General features: G+C 48.4%; 2 protein-coding genes across 2 annotated transcripts; one reads left to right on the top strand and one right to left on the bottom strand.

Annotated features, from left to right (window-relative positions):
• Positions 1-13,539: 13,539 nt before the first annotated feature.
• Positions 13,540-16,123, top strand: LOC122372179 (ganglioside GM2 activator-like). The gene is made up of 4 exons (XM_043349074.1): positions 13,540-13,696; positions 14,590-14,782; positions 15,133-15,298; positions 15,637-16,123. The coding sequence occupies exons 1-4, from the start codon at positions 13,630-13,632 to the stop codon at positions 15,739-15,741; spliced, it is 531 nt and encodes a 176-aa protein (XP_043205009.1). The 5' UTR covers positions 13,540-13,629; the 3' UTR covers positions 15,742-16,123.
• Positions 16,124-22,729: 6,606 nt separating this feature from the next.
• LOC122372172 lies at positions 22,730-26,501 on the bottom strand (the record flags this gene model as incomplete). The annotated part of the gene is made up of 3 exons (XM_043349066.1): positions 22,730-23,513; positions 23,891-24,038; positions 26,287-26,501. Coding segments are annotated over 3 exons (437 nt in total), but the record flags the coding sequence as incomplete, so codon positions are not given.
• Between the last annotated feature and the right edge of the window lie 243 nt (positions 26,502-26,744).

Raw genomic sequence — 26,744 nt, 5'->3', positions numbered from 1 at the left:
CAAAGAATAGTCGGCCGCGGGAGCTAGGGTTGCCGCTGCCGTTATCATGCTGTGTCGCTGGCCCATCCTTGAACAAACAGCACCGGAGTTGCTGATATATGCTTGACCACCAAGTTGCTGAGTTACCAGCCGAACAGGCTGCTTCTCCACCACAGCGATAGACTCATCACTCATCAGCACTCTCAAATGGAGGTTCCGACGACTGCAGTGTATACTGTGTATGTGTGGGCCATAACTGATAACTCGACACCAGCTTCTCTCACTATCCGCACCTCAGACCGTTTGCATACACTGCACGCCTCTGCGCCGCACATACCCTCCTGCGCCGGCGGTCGCCGCACCGCCCTTCGCTCGGGGCCCCGGTAGCGGAAGACGATGATGTCCTGGATGACCGCGATGGACTGCCGGCGGCTGTGGGCCAACCGCCGCTGATCACGCCGAAACTGAGGACACTGGATATGACCGGCAGACGCCAATCTGCAAACCTTCAGCGGTAATGGGAGCCGCTGCAGTTCGGGGAGTGCGGCAGTGACCTTGGCTGAGGAGCATGAGAGATTTGAGGCACCGGGCTAGATTTGATTCGAAGTAGACAGACTAGAATTCAACCAGGTATGTCAAGCAATGAAACGTTCGTAATTTTATCATAGCATTAATCTGATTCATGGAGTTCTGACTTGTATGGCGCAGCAGCTGAGCCCATCCTGGTGGGGCGGTAATGGACGGTAATGTCCCGAAGTGAGTGTCCACTCGAAACGTTCATCACAGAGCTGAGGGGTATGCTTATTGCTTACTCCTATACCGCAGTTGGCCCTCCACAGGTTTTCTCGAGGCATGATCGTCAGCGGCCAGGACAAGGAAGTGTAGCTAGGGGTGTGAGTGGTCCGTTCCTCAGGATACCACGAGGACCGATGAACTCGGAGATAGAGCAAATAATTTGCTCTACCAACGATAGTACTGGCTGTCTCAGCTTATACCTACACCAGCGGACAGTTACACAAGTTCAATATACCAAACCCTTGGACCTCTCATTTCCATGAAACAATACCTCTAGGCGATATATTATGGCTGGCGTTAGTGGCTCACAATCTGCTCGGACTGAGCACAATGACTCTGTCTGCGGACGGATTATACCGTCCTGCAGAGTCGCCCATCGGTCACGGTCCGAGATGGTCCGACACCAGCGCCACCTGTTGTCCCAGAGACCAATTGCCTCCGGCCGGCCGCTGTCGCCGCGCGGTGACCGATTCTGACCGATGACCGCGGCGGTCAACGGGTGACCGCTGCCACCACCTGGGGCCCGCGGCGGTGACGGTCCAGGAGGCAGATCAGCCCTGACGGAGATGGGAGAGGCTGCTAGGGGTGTGTAATACCACTAACGCTAGTGGCAGCTCGGGTCTCTGTCCCGTAACTCTGAGGTGGTGTTACTAGCGACACCTGTCTACCGGGCCCTAGAGCGTTCACCGATTGCGCTACTGCTGGGCCAGTTTTCATTACCGTGGCGATGGCTCTGTAGTCAGATGTTTCTAATCCAGCGTCCCGATCATTCTCCATGGGTTTGACGTTGGCCAATTTTCGCCTGCAGCCAACACATGAATGGGTGGTCGGCCCGTGAATGGGCAGTAGGGTGTCCCAAATTTCACGAAGTTTTCCAATTCACTTAGGATACACCGGGATCCCGTTCCTTGGTTCATTTGAACCTCACACACTAATTTATAGAATAAACTACCGGTAAACAAGGTTGCCGCTCGTGCTCTGAAGTTTTATTTGCATTTTGGTGTTATATGATAGTGCAGCGTTGTAGTCTCCGAATGCAAAATGGGAAATATGTGTAAGCAACGTAGCAATATTACCTTCTTCGATGCTCAGTGATGCTCGGATCCCACGCACATTGCACAATGATGAAAATCCGGGTTTATGTACGCATACATACGTGTGAAACTGTGTGTGTGCGTGCCCGTATGCCTCTGTGCGTGTGTGTATATATGTGTGTGTGTGTGTGTGTGTGTGTGTGCGCGCGCGCGCGCGACTGCGTGCGTGCCTGCCGGATAGAAGGCAATGCCAGTTTTAATATTGGTGTGGGTGATTTCATGTGCCGCTGATTTCGTTTAGGAGTAAGCGATCAAATAAAGGTCTCAGGTTAGTACTTCAACAAATGTCTCGCTTCAGATCGAACCGTCTGCGGCAATGGCACACCACATAAACGCAGATTGAACAGAATCAAATTTACATTGCAGCTATGGGTATTAAGTTCACCGTACCCTGGCCTGAGACCGTCCACGCGTAACATCACCGTACCCTGCTCCGAGGTCCGTCTAAACAAACATCATGCCTTGCTCTGAAAACCGTCTGAAACATCGTACCCTCTTCTGAGCTGCGTCTAAAACATCGTACCCCATTCTGAGATCCGTCTTAAACATCGTACACTGCTCTGAGGTCCATTTACACTCTACGGCCTACACGTAACGTCATCGCACCCTGTTTAATATCCGTCTACCACTACAGACCCATGTAACATCCTTCTTCGTGTGGCCGTAAAGCGACCTGTGCCATGCCACCACCTGGGCCAGCGCCTGCAGCTGGTCCTCATCTTTCGTTCTGTTCATCATCTCCTGTGCCAGCTTCACTCCGCGATCCGCTCCATCATTCACAACTGCCAGACTGTTACGTATTTGTGAACTGCGTTGTAACCTGAGATACTTTTCCATTTTTGACAGGCTTTTGCAACCATTCCAGGGCGGACTCATCCATATTATGGATGAGTGCCTATGATTCTCATAGCCGGGTGCCCGGTGCAACCATTCGAGGGCGCACTCATCCAGATTCTGGATTAGTGCGCCCTCGAATGGTTGCAAGAGCCTGTCAAAAAATGCAAAAGTATCTCAGGTTACAACGCAGTTCACAAATACGTCAACAGCCTGGCAGTTGTGAATGATGGAGCGGATCGCGGAGTAGGAGATGATGGACAGAACGAAAGATGAGGACCAGCTGCAGGCGCTGGCCCAGGTGGTGGCACGGCACAGGTCGCTTTACGGTCACACGAAGAGGGACGTTACATGGGTCTGTAGTGGTAGACAGATATTAAACAGGGTGCGATGACGTTACGTGTAGACTGTAGAGTGTAGATGGGCCTTAGAACAGTGAAGGATGTTTTAGACGGACCTCAGAGCAGTGTACGATGTTTAAGACGGACCTCAGAATAGGATACGATGTTTTAGACGAACCTCAGAGCAGGGTACGATATTTTAGACGGATCTCATAGCCGGGCACGATGCTGTTGACGGATCTCAGAGCAGTGTATGATGTTTAACCCGGCAGTTGCTGGGGTATTTCGCCACCCACCGTTTGCTGGGGGGGGGGGGCGTTAAACGCCCCCAGCCGATAACTCGAGAACCAATAGGCGCAGCGAAACGCACGAGGCGGCAAACGAAATAGCGCGACGAGACGCTTCAGATGAATACTTTAAAGTTGAATTTTGAGGTCACAGGTCGGGTCAAGGTCAGGTCAAACACCTGAAATCGGGCTTTCAGTAGCATGGACTTCAGGACTTCGCAATGGGCGCCTCTCGTCATAAACTCTGTCAAAACGGTGCACAATCCATCTTATAAGGCCTACAAGAGTGTCAGCTCCATATAGGGGTCAGTCAAGCATAGGTCAGGGTCAAGGTCAGGTCAACCGGGTAGGCACATATCCCCGAAAATCAAAACTGATATTCGCAGCCTGTGACACATGTTTTATAGGTAATTTGAGGCGTAGAACACGATGGTGACATTCATTTTATCATATGTGTACGTGTTTGACTCAAAAAGTTCAATTTAAGAAATTCATGTATCATGGTCGTGAAGTAGTCACGAAAAATTGCCAAGATTCAGTTCAAGATTTTGGAAAATGCGGAACGATAATCAATAATCGAAGATAGCCATTTGATTGAACATGGTATTGGCAGTCTAATGGCGTTTACGGCATGTCTGTATGTCTATTCTGTGATTTTATATGATTTTTTGAACATATGCCGTTTTTGGTCGAAAACTCAGAAATCATGACGTCACTAAAACCTCGATATCTCAAAAATTTTCCGATCGATTTTTTTGAAACTTTGTCACAATAAACTTCAATCAATTCCCTACAGGTACCCAAAATTTGGCGCGCCTGCGGCGCGCCGTTTTTATGCTATGGCCCGGCGAAAAAAGTGGGGGCGTTTAACGCCCCCCCCCCCAGCAACTCGCGGGTTAAGACGGGTCTCAGAATGGGGTACGATGTTTTAGACGCATCTCAGAATAGGGTACGATGTTTCAGACGGTTTTCAGAGCAAGGCATGATGTTTGTTTAGACGGATCTCGGAGCAGGGTACGGTGATGTTACGCGTGGACGGTCTCAGGCCAGGGTACGGTGAACTTAATACCCATAGCTGCAATGTAAATTTGATTCTGTTCAATCTGCGTTTATGTGGTGTGCCATTGCCGCAGACGGTTCGATCTGAAGCGATACATTTGAAGCACAACATGAGACCTTTATTTGATCGCTTACTTCTAAACGAAATCAGCGGCACATGAAATCACCCACACCAAGATTAAAACTGGCATTGCCTGCTATCCGGCAGGCACGCACGCAGTCGCGCGCGCGCGCACACACACACACACACACACATATATATATACACACACGCACAGAGGCATACGGGCACGCACACACACAGTTTCACACGTATGTATGCGTACATAAACCCGGATTTTCATCATTGTGCAATGTGCGTGGGATCTGAGCATCACTGAGCATCGAAGAAGGTAATATTGCTACGTTGCTTACACATATTTCCCATTTTGCATTCGGAGACTACAACGCTGCACTATCATATAACACCAAAATGCAAATAAAACTTCAGAGCACTAGCGGCAACCTTGTTTACCGGTAGTTTACTCTATAAATTGGTGTGTGAGGTTCAAATGAACCAAGGAACGGGATCCCGGTGTATCCTAAGTGAATTGGAAAACTTCGTGAAATTTGGGACACCCTAATGGGCAGAGAACGTAGACGTCAATAGCGAACGATGTGATCACCGCTGGCTAGTCTTACATCATATTTATTTGCCCAGCTATGATATCCCGCGCCCTGGTGGGGACTGTTTATAACGCGACCTGGTGGGGGGGGGGCTATTTTTAGCCCCCCCCTCGTATCTCCGAAACTACTGGACGGATCCGAAAAATTCAAACGGCGTTCGAAAGGCCTGTCAAATTTGTCTAAGGAAACCAAATTTTATTGACCTCGGGGTCACCGATGACGTCACAGGTCAGGTCAAAGATGAAATGTTTCACCGTTCACGGGTCTTCTAGGGAATGCGCTATAACACCGAGGAAAACGCATTTTGTCGGGAATCAGCGATAGGGCGTCAGTTGCCTAGTAGATATGTTGCTGTTAGAGGCCACTGGTCATACCAGGTAAGGTCACAGGTCAGGTCACCAAAGGTCACCAAGGGTCACCACATGAACCCAACTTTACTAAGGTTATGCGATGCATGTTTTATGGCCAGTTTTTCATTTCGAACTCAATGGTGTTGGTTATAAGACCATCAGGTACGTTTTAGGTCACTTTCTGGTGGAGGTCAGGTCAAGGTCAGGTCAAAAAAGGTCAAATTTCAAAGTTGATATTTTTGCATAAAATGGGTATTGATTCGATGCAGCTCGTCACGGGGAGTCTAATGGTGGTCTTTGTTTTGCGCTACGAGGTCTAGAATTGCTGAAAATTGAGTTTGAAAATTTGACGTCATCAATTTTGAACAGTTTTTTTCGCTATAACTTGGCCAAAAAAAGAGGTATCGATCTCAAATTTGGTATGTAGATAGAAGGCGGTTAGGACTATCACATATATTCCGTTTTTTTTTTCGAAATTCAAAAAACTTTTTGGATTTTTTGGCTATTATATTCAAAAAATATATTTTTTGATTTTTGGGGGTCAAAATCCAAAAATTTCAAAAATCCGAGATGGCAGTTTTTTAGCCCTGTCCATTCTACAGCTTTTATGTCTGTATCATTTTTCTGTATTTGCAAAGCTATAGGCCTGACAGCTCTTCCCGCGAAACCCTTTTTTGGGTCGAAAACGGCAGAACATGACGTCACTCTGACGTCATTTCCGGCCAACCTATCATAGCCTTTGGAAAATTTTTGGTCACAATGTGTAAAATTGATGTCCGGGAGGGTACTGAAAGTTTGGTGATCGATCGGGTGGTTCTGGAGATATATCGAAAAGTCTGGAGGGGGGGGCAAAAAATAGCCCCCCCCCCCACCAGGTCGCGGGATATATCGTCGGCACGTACCCGATTTGTACATGTACCTACATGCTTACACCATTCACATCTGATTCTATTAAATGCCATCTATTCAAAGGCATTGATTATTCATTATTCAATGCCTTTAATCAGTCAATTCTCAAACCGGTTCTTCCTCGATTATTATTCTATTATGAGTTCTGGCTACACGCCTCGTTGCTTTTTGATGTCGTGCAGGAATGACAGAAAACATAATAAAGAATACTCCGAATGTGTCGCGAATCTGAGCAATCTCCATAATAAAATATAGTGTCAGGCAATCTCCGATCATATCATAGATACCAAGAAATATGCACCGTAAATGTTTCGGAACTAGTGTTGTTTGATAGCAATGACCTTACCGTGGGATCATATCTATGTCATATCCGGCGTGTGTGGTTATCCATGTGTGTGGATCAGGCCCAGCAATTCTATCCGGAACTCTGCAGCATTTAGTGACCAGTGCATTGTCCGACGACTTCAAATCAAATGCGGGAAATGCATCTGCCAAAAGGATGCATAAAGGTGAATAAATAATACGGCAACAATATAATTCATGTCACATAAAACGACACAGCAAGCTATACGAATATTTGCGATCCCCAAATGAACTGTTCCAGGCCATACTTTCTAACGGAGCAGAACGGCGTTCTAGCGCGGCTTAATCGCACCGAAGGGCCGCCCAGCAGTCGCATTGTTAAAATGACGCATGCCCCGCCTCTCACGAGCTCTATATGAGCAATTCGGGGATATTCCATTAGGCGTCCAGCTGTAGCCAGGGCTGGCGGACAGCCGCCCCGAATGAACACAGGCTGCCAATGAGGCAGGGCGACTATGGGGTGCTGCGCTGCCCGACTGACCTCTCTGGACCCGCGTGCAGTATGCCGGCGGGGGTTGGATTCAGATGTGATGTGTCGCGACTCCCATCGGTATTCAGTGGGGGAGACGGGCTGAAAGCCTGAGACCCGTTCCGGCTTTTCGCGTGTGGCTGAGGAGATCACGGAGTCCTGAGCTGATACGCCACGAGATGCGTTTTTAGGTGTTTGTTTCGTTGACAGGCTACAAATCTGCGCCAACAGGCATATGGGGAAGAATCTGAGAGTGAGACGTTACAAGGAGGCAGTACTGACGCGTGGCAAATTTGATATTCGTTTTACTTTTCGTTTTTATCATTTTATAATCATTTTTTCTCTAACTGCCCTCTCTCCCCTTCTCTCTCCTCTCCTCCCCCTCTCTCTCTCTCTGTCCCTCCCTTTCTTTCTCAATCACTCACTCTCATTCATTTCATGAATAGTATTATATTCTCTTTATTAGTATGTGCACCAGCATCTTTCGACGGTAATGAGGAATATCAATTATCAAGCTAAAAATCTGAGCATCAAAATGAATTCAACTACACATTCAACTATAATGAAATTTTATGTGGTCCTGTATTCGCTCCCCAAATCACAGCCCTCACCGATTTCGCCTCAGTGCAGTGACTGCGGTATCGGCATCTGTACACAAATCTCGGGAGCCGCTATAGGCGGTCTCGCGGCAGTTCTGAAGAGCTACTACAGAGTGACAGCGCCGATCCATCGGCAGCCGCCAGGGTCGGCCGGCGGCGCCACTTCGCGCCGAATTCGTCGCCGATCGAGAACGATTTCCGGCCGACGTCGGCCCGCTGGCGGCTCGTGCTGTCAGTCAGAGGGTCCTGAGTGGGGGAGGAGGGGGGGGGGGGGGTCCGAGGGGCTCGAGCTCCGAGGGGTAGCATGGTCGTGTGATACGCTAGGGGAATGTCACTGTCTTGGCTGAGCTATTGAAGCCTGATAAAACCGCATATCAGAACGACCAAATAGGTAAGTATTTTGTCAGAAATGTTCAGACTCAAAGGGTTTACATTCTTAAAATGTCTTATGGTTGCTCTGTTTCATCAGAAGTAACGCTTCAAGGAAAGATCACAGCATCATTTCTTTAGATTCGAGACGTGATTATCACGTTTTTTTCGTTTTTCCTGGGGCGTGGCTGCTGGTCGAGCATCTCTGCCGGATTGACGGAGTGGCGCTTCTGAGACAAGGATGCTCCACGGGAAGAGCGTGCCTCACCATACCGCCAAACCGATACGGAATATAATGAAGAGGAAGGCAGCCCTCGGCACTGTTCTTAGCGGAGCGAAATGCAGGGATAAAACACTCACGCTCAGGTGCATACTGGAATCGAGACATAGTGGCGATGACATTCGCTATGGGATGCTGTTACTGCGCCAATTCAATTGACTACTGTTCGTTGTCAGAACGCCATTCTGCAAAGCTTTTACCTTTGACAAGTGCGGTGCTGGAGCTAAGAATGCGAACAGTAGAATCCTGTCGGTGGTTCTGTTTTCGGAGACGACGGATTGGCAGTGCGCTCCCTTGAAAGCATTAGGGAAGAGTGCAACTGGGTGGGAAGACAGAGTGAGACAAAGAGAGCTGAGGCAGTCGACGACGTCTAGGACGGGTGCATGTTGAAATGGCGACGAGAATAGTGCACAGAATGGGTAGAAACCGAGAAAGCAACTAGAGTGAAACTTTGTAAAACACAAGAGCTGTGTGATGAGATACAAAGTGACCGAAAAAGAGTGTCTGCAGTGAAATGAAGAATGTGACGGTAGAAAACACTCATTAGAAAGTGACTGGGGAGGAACACGGAAAAGAAACAAAGAGAGACTAGAGAGGCTGAATGGAAGTGATATATTTCTACTGTTAGGATTGTTTCATTTTTTCAGGCTCACACAAAATTATTCAGCCACCGTTCATTATGAAAGCTAGAGCGGCTGCATGTTTTATAAATGTTGATTCCTCAGTTGATGCTAATCCGACATCTCGATTTTATATCGAAATCACGAATTTGTTTTTGCGGCGCAAACAAACTTGTTTCCAGCACGACCCCTGCTGTCGATTCTTTCGAATTTAAACGTGCTATGTCAATTATTTCTTTATTAACCACGACAGAAACCTCCTGTAATAATTGGGTAACTGATGTGCTAGCACATATACGAATCTATCTGTACATCGTCTTCAATTATGCTTTAATGCTTGCTCACAAATAGAAAATAAGTTGAGAGTGCTATTCCTTTATGCTTGCTTTCGACAGCCGAAACCAGACGGTGCATTAGTGACTGATTGATGCATTTGAAGGCTCGGTTTTTATTCAACTTCTGTAAAGTTTGTTGGAAAGAAACAAGTTTGGGAAAGGTATTGATTTGGGATAATCCAGCTAAAAATAAACATAGACGAGGAAACACCGGAACATAAATAAAGAAAAAAAGACTATAAGTGTACCCGAAAACAGAAAACTCGCATGGCCAACAAATAAGTGGGCACAAATCACTGCCCCGATCCCTTCCGAGTGATTAATGAGGGAGATGACTGCATGTCACTGAAAGTATTTAGCAGCCTATGTATTCGCAAATGAGACTGATGGCGTTGACAAACTGGCGATGTCATAAAGTTCTCTCTACCAATCTACAGGTGCAGGGAGATTGGGATCACAAGACTTCTCAGACCACACACCACTTACTATACATACAGCCTTGCCTCACAGCACCTAACACCTAATCCATGACCTAACTTTGGTCGGTCACAACTTTGGGTCACTCCTTCCCCGCCTGTCTCGACGTCCCTCGTTGCCAGGTCATCCGCCGACCCGGGTGTGACTCATCCATAGCCCTCCCCCTCCCCACAGGTGGTCCGAGACCGCACTTGGTATGGGACCGGCCGCGGTCCGGCCACGGGACCGTATTGGATTAGACACCGCCGGCGGGCGGGCGGCCACCCGCTGGGACGGCCCCGGCGCCGGCACGGCGTTGATATTCAGGTGGCCGACGCCACGGTAATGGGTCTCGCTGAAGATGGCCTGCTGGTCGGATACATTCGTCATCTTGGCTCCGAGAGCTGGTCTCATCTGAGGTAGCAGCGCTCCGGCCAGGTCAAACGCCACTGGGCCGCGTGTCGGCCGCCGTTTTCGCTGGAAAGGGATGTTTATTCAAGACAGACCATTCGGACTCTCGTTTAGTTGGAAGTGAGTGGCAGCCATTATAAGAGTTCTAACCTGCTAATGTCGGCAGATGGTCATTGATCGCGTAAGTATATTGTCCCAAGGTCGCGGGATAGCTCAGAGAAGAGCCACGGGTTCATCGTATCCCAGGGCTCGTACGCCACTATAATACTGGTTTGATGTTTGATCTGATGTTTTCATCTGGAGCCTTGAAGAAGCATTTTATACTCTCGCGCTCCCGCAATATTGACCCAGGTTAATTAAATTCCACTCTGGTGTAGGTAGCTGACTAATTAGTGTTTCCTTCACGATTATGATGCCTACAAAGAGGACGAAAACGACCTGAGAGCCTACATTTGTTTTGCTGAATGCCCTCCTTCGGTGGTAGACATGTAGGACCTTGGGATAATAAATAAGATTCATTGGAAGGATAAGATGGACGTGAAGCAGAACACAGCCAAAAGCTGTTCAAACTGCCGTATGTCACATCCATCTCAAGGAAAGCCTCACTGCCCAACCGACCGTCCATCAAGTCGAGATATCGTTTATTCCTCGGAAGAGTCAACTTCTTCAATAAAGTTCATCTACCTAAAAAAAAGACTGTTGCCAACCACCGTTCAGTCTGGAGCATTAGGACCTGAGCAAATGATCGAGGATTGATATGATTGTGAAATTAAGAGAGGACAAATGATTATCGTAAAGTGTGTGTGATTCCACTTGTAAACGGATCGCGCCAATCCATAAATAACCAACGTATAAAAATGCGCAATTGATCTATCTTTATTAGGTCTGCGCCATCCCACCAACAGGTCATCCAATTGAAATGGACCGCTGTGTCTCGAGAGGCCCCGCGGCCATCCGAGACGCGACCTCTCGCCTCGGGGCGGCCACGCACCGCTATCACAGCCGACAAATGAATCGCGACCCGGCTCGATTTGTTCCAGTCACCGAGCGGCCGACCGGCCGTACCGGCGCAGCCGCCGCCTGACCGGCCTTTGTCCCTGCCCGCGGGCAGTGCGGCCCCCGGCGCCGGCCGCCGCGCGGGTCAGCCGAAATTGATCCCGTGCACAGATAGGACTCTGTCCACGGCGGCCGTCCCGGGCCGAATCACAAAGGAGGCACGGCCGCTGTAACTCTCGCCGAACGCATTCTGGGGAGCGCAATAAGCGATTCAGCGATTAAAGTGGTCGCCATTCGTCGGCTCAGCCAGAATGGAGCTCGATTGGTCTGCGGGCCGTGGATAGCCGGCGTCCGGCCCGGCCTGACAATAGCCTAGGTAGCGGACAATTGGCCCGCTCAACGCCCGAGGACGTATTCACGGCCCGGAAACGCTCCAGTGACCGAACATTTTCTGCGGCATAATTGAACTGGACACAATGGATTTACCTTCATAAACATATCGTTTAGATAAGCGAACAGAATAAAGTGTGTCATTGGTACAGAACAGTTAAAATTACACTTTACGTTTTTCTAGAGGACCTTGAATACCTACTGACTGCTTGAAAATAAAATCAATCATTTGAATTTATTTCATAACAACGCGCAGGAAGTGCCATTATGTAAACGGCCTGCCATTGTATAAGTCTGCCACACAGTATCTCACCAGTAAGACACGCTGCAGTGAGAATATGCAGGTGCTGAAGGCAAAGTTATCTGCACAGATTGGAGTCACTTCCTGGCAAGGCACATAGCACGCTGCACACATACACATACACACATATGTGGTGGCCGGAATACTTGGCGCTGTTTTTCAAAATTATTTGTTTTTAATTTTTGCTCAAGTAACAGTTGGTATCTAACTTGTATTTGGTTTTACTTTTTTAGGGAGGCAGGGTTTAGTTAAAGCAAATCAATAGTAAGGAGCACGTCTCGAACCATTATGCTACAACCAGGGGTGCGGAGCCGGAGCCGGAGCTAGAGCCGGAGCCGCTGGAGCCGGCACATTTTGCCCGGAGCCGAAGCCGGAGCCGGAGCCGATTTTTTCTCCGAAGCCAGAGCCGGAGCCGGAGCTGTCTGAAATTTCCACGGCTCCGCATCCCTGCGCATAGGGGATGTACTGAGTCGGAGCCGGAGACGGAGCCGGAGTCGCCGGAGCCGGACCATTTCACTTAGAGCCGGAGCCGGAGCCGGAGCCGCCATGACATCTCACCCGGAGCCGGAGCCGGAGCTGGAACCGATTTTTTTCTCCGGAGCCGGAGCCGGAGCTGGAACCGTTTTTTTTTCTCCGGAGCCGGAGCCGGAGCCGGAGCCGTCTGAAATTTTCACGGCTCCGCATCCCTGGCTACAACCATTTTTTGACAATCCCTTCATAGAAGTGGCCGGGCTTGCGATCTTCAAAAATAATTGGTAGGGAGACATTATCATCGAAATGACACTTGCACCACTTTGGCGAAGAGAATATGTGACTTGACTGCCAGTGAACGTTCTATAAGTATTCGGTACGTGTTTTGTTTCGTAGATGCATTTTCACCTTGTATTTTTTCCAATATCTGTCGTCTTTGGCTGGTCGTCGAACAATCAGTGGATACAGCGATGCATTTGTGAATATCCCTGAAAAGTAACAAACCCACAAAAAGTAAAACAAGCAAGAGACGGACGCTCACGCGGCCTACCATACATTGCCAAGTGCCTATCTCAAATTCACGCTCTGAAAGTGCTTTGAGTGTGCCAGTAATCCGCTCAAATTAGAACTAAGAACTTTGGCGTATGTTCGGTCGCATATTTTGACTTATCAAGCTTCTACTGTCTACACACTTTTTACAACGTTGTCTTGTATGCGAGATAATTGTTTTTACGTTATTAAGCCTTTTTTAAGTCCGTAATACGTTTTGCTGTCGTACTGCTATTGTTTTTTTTTGCAGTGACGGCATCTCATTTCATGTTTCGAAAATAGTCATTTTAATATCTGTATCTTTTGATCTCTTGGAGAATTCACATTTGTAACTACGGATATTTCGAACAACGCGAACCAGAAGTAAACCGGGCCTCGTCATGATAATTTCAATAACACCTAACCAAAACCTCCAATCAGTGACGTAACGACATCAGTCGTCGCCGAAATGCTGCATCATCTGTAACCTAGGTGACACTTTTTCCCAAAACGCCACCTCCACTTCCGTTTTTGTTCCTGTGCCTTCTGTCAGGCCACTCTGAGCTGTCGGGTCTGTGCGCTCGTGTCCGACACCAGCTGTGCACGTCTCACGGGCACCTGGCTATAACAGCGGCGGCCGCCGCCACTCAGCGAGTCAGAGCCAGAGTCGGAGTTCACGGAGTCGGAGTCACGGACTCTCACCGCCGACTAGTCACAGTCTGTCGACATGCGTACTCTGGCAGTGCTTGCGGTCCTGGTCAGCCTGGCAGCGGCCAACACCATCCAGGACTGTGGTAAGTGAAGTCGAGATTTAGGGGGGGGGGCTGAACACTTGGTTGAGTTTGATCAATGGAATGTAGTGACTAATTAGCCAGATTTGTGACTGGTAAATTCTGCACATTGAGGCATACGTTTTCGAGAAGAGGCAAACGCTTTAGGTGCTCTTAGACGGAGTTTAGCTAAAGCAGATCATTATGCGATATTCGATATTTCGATGAAGTCTATCGCCAGCGCTAAACCGTAATGGGCTGTTGAATTTAATGAAGTGGCAACCGTCAGATATTAATTGTACTCGTATGTCATGTCATCACTGATGACGGTTGAAACACACACATAACTCGTATCAGCTGCAAGACAACACTCAGTCTTACAGGCAACTTTCAGGTATTCCATAAATTCTTACGGGATTTCAATGAGCCAAATGTATACCTTCTTTCAGATTCACCCCTCTCCCGCTTAGACCGGCGACCGAGCTAGCTTCGGTAATATTCGGAGGCCGGAGCAGTTTTCCTTTCATGGCCGGGCTCCATTGTATCACAGAATTTACGACATGGGCGATTTCAGGCATTTTCTGAGGACAGATAAAGGTCCGATCAATCAATGTGATTAGCCAATGTAGGCTGTTTCTTGTCATTTTCAATAATGCTGCCAAATCAGCCTTAAACTACAGGCAAACTCTTGAAAGATAAGCCACTTTTGTGTGTCATTGTCCCATTGTTTGACCTAAGATACAGTCTACCGAGTGATCTTTGTCATCCGGCTCTCCGTCTAGCCTCATGACATGGCGAGTCAAGCATATTGACTTGTGACCTGACCTCTGACCTGGCATGTGATCTGATGTGTGATGTGACCATTGACCTGACCTGTGACGGGACTTGTGACCTGACCTGTGACCTCTTGCCGGCAGGACTGACCCCGAACGCAGTGTTCCACGATGCCAGCGTCACGCCCGACCCGGTCATCGTGCCGGGCCCGATGACGCTCAAGTTCCAGGGTGACCTGACCGCCGACTGGCCGGCCGATATGATGATTATGGTGGAGGTTATCAAGGAGGACCCATTCGACATCGAGGTGCCTTGCTTGAACGGCCTCGGCAGCTGGTGAGCCGCTTACAGTGAAATCGGAGCAGATATAGCGTCCACTAGCGAAGAAATTCAACCACCTATTTATATTTTCTTCTATATCAAGGGTGGTGGTTATTTATTAATTTAATTTTTGTTAATTTTGCTGTCTTATTTCATCACTGTTGGTATTTCCTACATGGATATTAGTTTTATTTCTCTGGATAAGTAATAAAAAGACTCACTGTTTAACGTCTTGACCATTGACCATCGTATCAAAAGCTATGAAGAGCATGCGTCAGCCACAGCGACCGGTGGGTCCCATTGGACCATGTCCCTGGCTGGTCGCTCTCCGCTGACAATCGTCCACCCTCCCCACTTCTCTGCAGTGAGGTCGACATGTGCGCGTACATCACCCAGTACCCGGAGGCGTTCTGTCCTCTGTTCCCGCCGGAGGTGCCGTGCTCGTGCAGCCTGCTGGCCGGCCACTACCAGTCGGATGGCTTCACGCTGACACTGCCCGACCTCGGAGAGGCAATCGACTCCGTCATCGCCGTAAGGATGGCAGAAAATTATCCGGGGCACGCACATTGGGATCTCAAAAATGACGGGGTTACTTAGCGAGCCGATTTTCAAGCTTCAGTTTTCAAGCGTAAATTCAGTTCCCAGCTAGGTGAATACACCAAAATTGAAGAAATCTGCATAAGAAGCTTTTTGGCATCGAAGGTAAACTGAGAAATCTGGTTCGATCCGTAGTACCTACTAATATCTTTTCTGCTTAGCACACTACGCATTGCAAACCCCAGAGATCGTCATAATGATCATCATGACGTAATATTTATTACACATAATTTACATTATGTCATACCTATAAGCAACATTTTTATTTCCAGGGCGGTTACCATGGCAACGTGACACTGTACTCCAAGTCTGCGCCGGAGACTTTGCTCGGCTGCGTCCGGTTTGACTTCCAGCTGGAGTACGTTCCGCCCAGCTAATCTGAACACGATGGCGAGGGAGGAGAGGGAAACGAAATGCCTTTCATGACAAAACTATTTGTAAACCAGATATAAGGCAGATAAATATAAATATCATCAGTCGTTTGTGATATTGATGTGATGCGAATTGCGATCATGCAAATTCGATGATGTGTGAGAACATGAGTGATGCGAGCCACGCTAAGATCATCGCCCAACAGGCCGACACATATACATATTCGTCGTAAGCTCACCTCTACTATAACGTTGGTGTTAAAGGCACTCAGTGCGCGTCTGCAGTAATATTCCAGGGCCAGGCTAGCCGTGGAAAGCCAAGAGTATTTGCGTCGCGATTTTGCGTTGGTTTGACCAGTCTCGCAATAAATGTGTTTCAAATGCCTTATTGCATGTCTGTCCGTCAGCGTGGCTGTTAATTATTTATCGTTATCTTTGACCTTTTAGTTTGCTTAATTAAACGCACATCCGCCACAGGGATGTATCATCAATCACTGATGTTCAATGCCAGTCACATTTGTGACCGACCTGTCCACTCACGGACACGGGCGGACGTCACCAGTCCAACAAATCCATCCTGGGCAGAGCCATTACCGACCGACCGGCGGCAGCGGCTGTCGGATTTGCGGCGCGGCTCGGATTTGTCGCGGGTGCGCCACGACCGTCGCCGAGTCGGTCTGGGCACCAGCGCGCGTCCCGATCCGTCCCGATCCGCCGCCGGCACCGGTGCAAAGGTCGATACAGCAGGTCGCCGACTGCCCGCGCCTGAGAGACTCCTCTCTGAGCTCCTGGAGACTGGTCGCTCTAGCAGAAAGCCGGCCTACCCGAAGCTGACAATCCGTGTTCTTTGTTCCGTTTTTACTTGACCTTCGGTGACGCGAGCTATGACGTCCCGGCGTTCTTTACGATGTGAAAGGTCAGGGGAGCCTGTCCGCGACTTCAAAGCGACGACCTTTTGGACACTCGGCGGGGCAGGGGAGAAGTTGGAGAAATGGGGGCGACAAGTGGGATATTTTCGGAGCCGTGTTTCTCGTAAACATACCGACTTGTGAAGTTTTGAAGTAGTTAGTTAGCTGTTTCGGCGGTTGGTGCTAATGCTACCGCTCCGTTTTTTAAACACGATGTGCCCAAACGGAACTGGTGAGTGTCTCAACTTGGTGACGGGTGGAGATTTTCCAAAGACGAATGCTGCTAAAAGTTGGGCGCCTATTTGATAAATGACGGTTACGTCTGATCTTGGTTAAAAGAGTTCCTGTTTACAATAAACACTATATTGAACCAACATTGAATTTCAGCGTATTTTTTATAATTACCTTGCGACTAGATATGACCAAAAAACGATTGAAGACTCAGATGCACGACACAATCCCGACTCGTGATAGATCCACTTGCGATGATCTTTGAGCATGAAACAAAACTTTTACAACATCTAATTAAAGTAAGTTACATAATGGTTACATAATGAAACGACCCGTCGTTTAAAACTCTCGGGCGTCTATCAAGCAGAATGCACTCAAATGTGCGTACCTCGAAGGCAGGCTAGGCAGCTAATGTGTACCATCCAGTAGACTGAATGCCCCATGATTCTAAAGACCGTTCAATAGCAATGCAATAGTTAGGCAGCTGTGCGTCTATAGCGCTTTCAAATGAATAGAAATATCAACGGACTCAATGCTGCAGCGACCGGTCAGCGCTGAGTCATCTCCAATGGTCGTCTCCGCCGTCATCTTCCACTTGCTAACATCAAATCTAATAACCTCTCATTCCCGACCTGTATGTACTCAGATGACCGGTAAAAGTCAGCGCAGCACTAGTCTTTCCACGGCCACGTTCGCTCAGCCAGTAATCGCTGCGCCAACATCAACAGGCGACTCGTCAGAACATTCACGCCCCGGCGCGGCCGGTCGCAGATTGCCGCCATTGTCTCTGGGGCGGCGGCGAATGGCGCAGCGGCGGCGGGCGGCGCACCCGGAGAAGCGGCTCGTTAGGGCCTCTGTCTGTGGCGCGTGAACGCAGCGAGACGAACCCCAGCGCACCAGAGACAGGTGGCGCAGTGCCATACCGGACGACGAGGTTTAACAGGTTCTCTCTATATTTGACCTGTGTTGATATATGCTATCGGCTTATATAATTCGATAAAGCATTGAATAACTGCATATGGCAAACAAAAACTTATTCCCAAAATGAGTCAATTCATAGCTTGAAAAAAATTGAGAGGTTTCGAGCACCGCGCGATATAAATATTAAGTACAATCAGTCCTTGGCAGAATCAAGCGTTTAGAGCTGAGTCTCGGAAAGACAAGACGCGCTGCCACTCTCATCAGTCCTCACGCAGCGTGCAGGCAGAGTGCCACCGAAGGAAGGACACCGAGACTGGCACTGCTGGTCCCACCCATCCCCTTATCCCCAGCATTGTGTGTCACCGATTGTGTCCGGAATTCAAATGTGACATTTCTGACAGCCAAACACGTGTTGTTGAAGTTTTTGAGCTAGCTGATACAAATCTCCAGCGGCACTAAGAAAGCTTCTGAGGCGCGTGCCACCTTTTCTTTGATCAGTTTTTGTTCTTATTCGCCTGTAGTAGCGACGACAGATCAGCTTTGATTAAAGGCGTGTCGTTTCATCAGCGGCTGATATCTTACTCTGGGTAGGACAGTGGACACCGTCGTTTATTCTGATGTACGGGAAAAGTTCTACGAGGATGTCATCACAATATTGTTAGCTGCGTAATGCTTACGCATTTTCGGTGCATTATGCAATGTTTTAGTCAATTTTTTAGCTCTCCTGCCCGCCGTCCAGTCACGCACTTTTTGAATGTAATGTTTTGACACTATCTACGAGTATAACACGCTATTTTCAATTGAATAGTGTTTATTGCACCGTATATCGTAAACAACATTTAATGAATATGATAACAACGCCCAACACATTATATTTACATTTTTGTATCTCCGATTCACTGAACGCTATAGCCACGACAGCCATAGAGATCTTATATACATAGAGATGACACGCCTATGTTAAAGCACTTGATTTCGTGGCGATTCAGTGGGTCTTTTTAAGCAAGGTTTTCTGGGGTGCCATGGCCCGTGACTTGCATTTTGTAAGGATTCGGTCAAGGAGATTGTGTTCACATCCGCTTATTTTTAAGTACAGTAAAAAGTACTTATTTAAAGTACTTTTCTTTTTTGTCTAGCTGTGACGCTTTCGAGCGTTATTATTGAAATGAAATTAGGCATGTTTTAACCTTATGCTCGTATCAGGCACTACATGTATCATTTACCCTCGCCGGCCGAGGGGGGGGGGGGTGCCGCCCCCCATAGGGTTTTTCACGATAGCTCCGAACACGCCGGCGATAGAGAGCTGAAACTTGGCATACCTACCTGACCTTTGATCCAAGCCGCATTTTGCGACACCAACCGCATTTTCAGGTCAGGTCAGGTCACTGACCTGTGACGTCATAAGTGAACCTCTGCACAGTCCTCAGACGTCGCAACTTCGCAACGCCGTCAGTGCCAGAGGAACTTTCACAGGGAGATGAAACTTACATACAGGATGTAGTATCCTCCAGAGGTCTCCCAGCTTGTATATCTCGGATTTTCCCTAAAAATCACATGAGGTCAGGTCGGCCACGTGACCTCACCAATAATCACCATTAGGTATAACTCAATGGGGAAAAATGAAAACTGCTATGTTAGCGCCGAGAACTATCTCAAACTGTCTCCAGCACATGGAATCGTGATTTCTTGCACGCCTTGCAACGTCCGATTCTTCACTTTTGCATTGTTGACATTCTTTGACGTCATTTATGGTCACTTGGGTCATTAGAGTTTTTCATCAATAACTCCCCATCAAATTGAGTTAGCGAGTCGGGAAGGCCACCAAAAAAAACTCAGGAAGACCTGCCGATTCGAGTAATATGTAACATGACCTCTTTCAATCATCTTCGTGATCTGGGGGCGCTGACCTGCCCTTGACCCGAGGTTAACACCTCAAGTTGACCTCACCCGAACAAAAAGTACACCATTCGACGCGCCTGAGCGAGGTGAACACGATGATGCCAAAATCGCGGCTCTCCGACCGTTTTTTGCGAAGTTATGAAAAACTGAACCCTTGCCCTTGGTCACTTGACCTGACCTCAGAGGGCACCGGTTGACCTGAGACCTTAAAATCGGGTTCGCTGCGTCTTGCAACGGCGCACGCGCTTATTTTTTTTTCCGCGACGCTCTAGCTTCTAGTGGTGTCAATCGGAACTTGAATCTTCGGAATTCCGATTTTGTCCAATGTCCAATTCGGAATTCGGTTGGACAATGACAGCAGACTTTGGACAACTTTGGACAATCGCTTGCTACACCTCAACATTCTTATAAAGTAATCGTGTTAAACATTGATTGGCTATTAGAAAGCTCAGCTTTCGATATGATTACCACTTTTGAGCTGGTAACGATACATTAAAAGCAAATTAATTAACGGTGTTGAGTGTAAAGTATTGCGTAGATGTCGGACATCTTTGGACAAATGGCTGGCTTGGACATTTTTGGACGGACAGTCGACGTAAGTATTGGACATTGGACGGACATTGGACATATGTTTTCTGAAATTGACATCACTACTAGCTTCATCAGGGGCGAAATGGCGAGGGAAATCGTACCCCCCCCCCCCCTCGGACGGCGCGTATGTAGAAAACCAATAGGTCCGGGGAGGGTTAATGTATCATTGAATGGGAAAATGTAACATATGTATATTTGAGCTTGCACCGTCCTCAGAAAGGTTCAGAACAGCCGTTTTCACGACGGTTGACCGAAAGCGCCAAACTTGACCAAATCTCAAGAAACCTACCCTGAAAATTCCATGAACCTGACCCAAATGACCTTAGACCTGTGACTTTTTTGGGGGGACCATGTCGAGGGGCCATAAAACATGCATAGCACAACCCAAGTAAAGTTGGGTTCATGTGCTGACCCTTGGTGACCTGACCTGTGACCTGTGACCTGACACCACAAAATGAAATCATGCTACCAATTTCAGTGCTCACCTCAGGAATGAAATCAGCGAGGAAAGAACAGCAATATTTTTAACCAGTAAAACGCCTTTTGAGGCGACCAACAGAACGAGCGAGAGGGTATTATCAGTGACCTCTAATAGCAACATATATACATACCAGTAAAACGCCTTTTGGGCGAAGAACGAGCGAGCGAGATAGTGAGCCCTGCACGTGCGGAAGGGCGACAGGGTACTTCCAACGGGCTTGTTCAAAGCACCCTTCTAACCGGTCGCTAGCGGTGTACCAAATTTGAGCGCAATCGGCCCAGCCGTTCTCGAGATCTGGAAACGCCCCCTGCACGTGCGCACGTGCAGTAGCACCCTAACCGCAACACATGGGAATGTATTGCCTGGTGGGTGCCTACCTGTATGCCAAGTTTCAGCGTGATCGCCCCAGTAATTACCGAGTTACTGAAATGGGAACAAATTTGGCACCTCTTCTTTTTGCATTTTGCACGTGCAGTGGGGGTCACTCACATAGATCAAGAGTATCCGACCTTTAGTAGAAGGGATGCAGCTACCCTATAAAAATTACCGCAAGACAATCGCTTAAGCCGCTGCTGAGATATGGGCCTCTCAAAATAATTACTTTTGCAAAACTGCTTGAACACCCTTGACTTTTCATGTGGCACGTGCCACGACGGTCACTGAGATGTATCAAAAGTAGTCAATTACGGGGTAGAAGGGATGGGGCTACCCAGCAAAAAAGACCGCAGGCTAATCGGTCCAGCGGTTGCTGAGATATAAGCCTCTCAAAAGCGTTACAGGCCGGGCCGGGCCGCTCATACTGAGATTTTTCCGTTATATTGAAAAGACTTCGCTTCGCTCGCTGCGCTCGCTCGCTCGTAACTAGGCAACGTACGCCCTATTGCTGATTTTCGACAAAATGCGTTTTACTCTTTGTTATAGCGCATTCCCTAGAAGACCTGTGAACGGCGAAACATTTATCTTTGACCTGACCTGTGACGTCGTCGGTGACCCCGAGGTCAATGAAATTGGAGTTCCGTCGACAAATTTGACAGGGCTATCGAGCATCGTTTGAATGTTACGGATCCGTCCAGTAGTTTCGGAGATACGGGAGGGGGACAAAAAAATGCCTCCCCCACCGCGCGGAAGGTGGCCGGGAGGTCCACCGCCTGCCCGGTTGATGAGAGCCTGAATGAGAGAAAATGTTTTTAGGCGAGCTTTTAAGGAATTCAATAAAAACACAAAATGAAATCATGCTACCAATTTCAGTGCTCACCTCAGGAATGAAATCAGCGAGGAAAGAACAGCAATATTTTTAACCAGTAAAACGCCTTTTGAGGCGACCAACAGAACGAGCGAGAGGGTGGGCCTTGGACAAGTGAAATTGCCAGGGACACCTCCAACTAACTTGTGCACTGCACCCTACTAACCGCTCCCTAGCGATGTGCCAAATTTGAGCGCAATCGGCCTAGCCGTTCTCGAGATCTGGAAGCGGCACCCTGCACGTGCGCACGTGCGAAGTGGGTCCCAACCGACTTTTCACGGCACCCTGCTAACTGGTTCCTAACCATGTACCAAATTTCAGCACAATCGGTTCAGCCGTTCTCGAGATCTGGAATCGACCCCTGCACGTGCGCACGTGCAGCAGCACCCCAACTGTGGCACATGGATATGCATTGCCTAGTGGGTGCCTACCTACATACCATGTTTCAGCGCAATCGGCCAAGTAGTTACCAAGATATTGCAACAATTACAAAACTGACACCTCTTCGTTTTGCACGTGCCACGTGCATAAGCGGTCACCCACATGCATCGAGAATAGTCCAATACTTGGTAGAAGGAATGAAGCTACCGTACAAAAATTATTGCATGTAAATCGGTCAAGTGATTGCTGAGATATAAGCCTCGCAAAAGCGTAACCACGGCCGGCCGGCCGCTCATACTCAGAAATTTCCGTTAATCTACGAAAGACTACGCTCGCTTCGCTCGCTCCGTAATGATTTCTTCAGACTAACAATGCCTCAGCCATATTGGCACGCTACTGGCTGAAAATAAGTTGCTTAAAAAGACCCACTGAATCGCCACGATTTTAAGTGCATGTCATCTCTATGTATAAGATCTCTATGACGACAGCAACTACGTCGGCCGAACGTTTGAACCCGTCCCCGTATCCGTCTAATTTCCGCGACACACACCTACACCATCCGGGGCCAGTGTGGCAGACACAGGGGTGCACCAGTCACCAGTTGAGCACATGGGAGCCGCCACCGGCCCATCAGCGCACCGCTGATCATCCACCTCCGCGGGGCGGCTCGGGAGAGCTGCGCCAGCTCGCGGTGGGGCAGCTCATCTAAAGCCGCGCTTGCTTGACGCAGAGCTACGTCAGGCCTGATTCGGAGCTACACCAGCTCTGACACAGAGCTGCAGCAGCTTTGACACGGAACTGCGCCAGCTTATCTGGTGCTCACAGCTATTCCAAGTCGTTCAAGTTCCGTACAGAGATGCAGTGCATGTGCATCTCTGTACTAATGTGCAACTCTAGATCACATTTGCGACAACGTATACCCATCTGCGTTAGCTTTATGAAATGTGTTAGTTCCTCTGGAGCGCTCCTCTTCAACTTCGCCAGCTTCTCTTTAACTTCGCCAACTCCTTTTCAGCTGCGCCAGCTCGTCTTCCCTGCGCTGCGGCAGCTCAAATCAGCTGGTTGACCACCCCAGCCAGCACGACCAGGACGCCCAGCACGGTCCACGAGGTTCGAACCCCGGCTGCGGTATGAGGACCACTGGTTAAAGGGGATCGTCATTGTTTTATGTCACTACAAAGCAGGCATTGTCTCTAAACACAACTCCGCTTGACACGAGCGGTGGCAGTGTCCCGCCGGCAAACCTGCAATATACATACCCAATACCCATCCGCTTTTACTCCACGCATTTTCTCGCTCTTCCTTTCTCTCCTTTTTTCTCTCCCTCAAAAAGCTTTATTAATTGTAAACATCATTATTATCTAAAATGAATAAGAATAGGAAAATGGAAACGTATACATTGCCGGCTTTTCCCGAAGCAATATTTTACATGCCACCCTATCTTGAACATGCTAGTTGCCCACCTTTGCTGATCATTGATAAATCTGAAATCATTCTCACCGGTTTTGTTATGAAGCTGACTGTGAGCCTCCCTGCTCACATCGCCTAGCTGGGCGATCAGCGTCTTTTTACTCTTCCAATAGAGATCACCGATGGTGCTGACACATTTCAGGTTCATTATTCCGTCCCGGAAAAACGTGTGCCGCACCTGCCGAAGAGACGTCAGACAGTAGGTATTTACCTATTCTCTTGGAGGACATAATCGAACCATCAGACTTGTGTTACAGACTTGTGTGTTATATACGCGAGAGGAACCGTTACCAAGTTGAGGTGTCTTTTAGCCCCGCAATATCCGTCACATAACGGCCTTATCCGTACCGTTTTACCGATTTACGGATTACATTAACACGCGCACTGCAGCGGGTCTGAGCCGAACACGAACTGCAGGGGGGGTTGAAAACAACCCCCCCTGAGATCTCGAAAACGGCGCAACGTAGCGACAAGCGGTAAAAGGCGTTTGATAGGTTGAGATGAGTTCTACAAGAAATACTAAGATCATTTTTGGGTCAGGTCAAAAACGAGGTCACCAGAGGTCACCGAAGACAAAATGTTACGATTTTCACAACAGGAATTTCGCGGTAGTTTTTCTTGAATAACTTGTCTTGCACACAAGACAGAGGATCGATTCGAACGCCATCGTTCTTAGCTCGTCAAGGCGCATCGAATGATATATGATATGACCTCGAAAGGTCAAGTTGAAAAATTGACCTCAGGTCAAGGTCATGACCTGACCGAAATAGGTCATGTTGCATATCATTCGATCCGCATTGACGAGAAAAACACGATAAACGTCGAACGGAGTCTCTATCTCTATTCAATCTCAAGTTATTGAAGAAAAACCGCTGGTGACCTCAGGTGACCTAAGATGACCTGGAGATCACCTTCCAAAGGTCATAAGTGATATGTTTCGGTGAAATCACCAACAGGGACCTGTAATACTATGATCCTGAGCGTATTGAAGTCATAGGATGGCATTCAGAGTAAGTTGAAATTTCTCCCATTGACTTATAATGGGCCGGTCGCAAAAATGACCTGACCTTAGGTCATCGATATAAAAATTCCGAGATATGCAAGTTGTAGCTCGTGATGACCTAACTATTACCTGTGGGTTTCAAGATCATATCTCAACAACTGTGGGCTTGGTGGGATTGCAAACTTCGAAATTTACGTTTCGAGGTAGGGTCACTTGACCTGACCTGGTGACCTGACCATAGGTCACCTGGGGTCAAAATTTTTACTCAAGGTGTGCAAAAGTTGGGAGAACAGGTATGCAAAATTTGGCGGCGCTACGCGCCGCCGTTTTCTCGCGATTTGCGAAAAACCACAGGGGGGGGGTTGAAAACAACCCCCCCTGCAGTGCGCGTGTTAATGTCCCGTACATTACATTGGTCACAGGTGCTATAAAATAGACAGTTAGACTAACTCGAAACTGCATCGCTAAAGAACCAGAGCATGGGCCCGCCCACGCTGTGAAAACTCGATCTCTAAATTCTCTCAGACTACTGAAGTTAAAGGTCATCGCGGTCTGGTGGGAGGAAAGGAGGCATTCAACGTGCCCGCAGCTGGTAAAATTATCATTCGATATTGAAGATCTAGAGCTCACGTATTGACCCTTTGTGTAACGGCGCTACATTATTCAAATGAGATCTTGCAAAGCAGTTGTTGATAGTGCTGAGCACGTTTGGATTTGCACTGAATCCACCTGCCGCGAACTGACTTCGATGGGCTGTGGCCCCACTAACGTATCGTAAGGCAAACGCGGCAAACGTGTCTTATATGAACATCACCATAATGCATGCTCGTACTTTTGGTCAAAACAGTACTGCCTGGGGCCAAAACATATTTGCAATGCTACTACGAGTAGTGTGCTGCGAAGCATCCCGGAAAATGTCGCGTGTTCGACGTGTGCCAATGCTGTCGTTATAAACCCAAAATGAAAAAGCGACAACATCGTTCAGGGAGCGTATTCATCTGGGACCAATTACAGCATCGTCTAATGCTTCAGACAAACCGGTGTGCTGCTTATCTGAAGGTTGGGACTTTTCAATTAGACAATCACTACCTATTCTTTAGAATTGTGATTTTCTATTGATATATCCGGAAACTAACTGCTAGACTGTCCCAGCTCCAGTAGCCAATTACCCTGCTCATCTCCTTTTACTCCCAAAGTTTTCCTTGCCACTCCTCTCATACGAACCACGCCCCCGAACCACATCCTTCTCACATCGGCCGCACGGTCCGCACCTTCTCTCTACAAGCTCTCTCACCTCTTGTACCCCTCTTCGCAACCTGTACAACATCATCTTGAACTTTCTCCTTACTGTTTTAGATACACAATTCACACCCTTTCTTGCCCACTTTGCACCTCTTCTCACCTCTTTCACACCCACCCTCACCTCTGAGACCAGCTGGAGTACCGACGTGGCCAGGTACTCGGTGGCTGGAAGTCGGAAGGAGCGCACCAGGTGGGGCGGCACCTGCTCCCCGTTGATGTACCAGGTGAGGTCCGGAGGCGGCATGGCCGGGCCCGAGCTGCAGTTGACCCTCAGCCAGTCTCCGATTCGGTACGACGGCAGCTGACCCGAGAGGGCCGGAGCAGACTCCGGCTCGTCTGTGAAAAAACGCGCAGGTGAATGCATGCAGCCCAGAAACGGTGCTGCTGGTATATGATGGGATTTTCTACTATTAATTTAGCCGGAATGTTTGAATAGACAAATTTACTGAGCCTGAGCCCTAGATCTTGGTGCATAGACCCCGACCCCTACCATACGGTCGGGCAATTTCGAGTAAGGGGAGAATCTAGATGGCAAAATTTAGCCAGCCCATCAAAATCGGACACAGGTGCAGTTGTGGT

This window comes from Amphibalanus amphitrite, unplaced genomic scaffold, assembly GCF_019059575.1.
Source record: "Amphibalanus amphitrite isolate SeventyFive unplaced genomic scaffold, NRLGWU_Aamphi_draft 001326F_arrow, whole genome shotgun sequence".
NCBI classification, from domain to species: Eukaryota; Metazoa; Arthropoda; class Thecostraca; order Balanomorpha; family Balanidae; genus Amphibalanus; species Amphibalanus amphitrite.
Note: the sequence above shows the minus strand (reverse complement) of the source record. Positions and strands in the feature narration are given on the sequence as shown.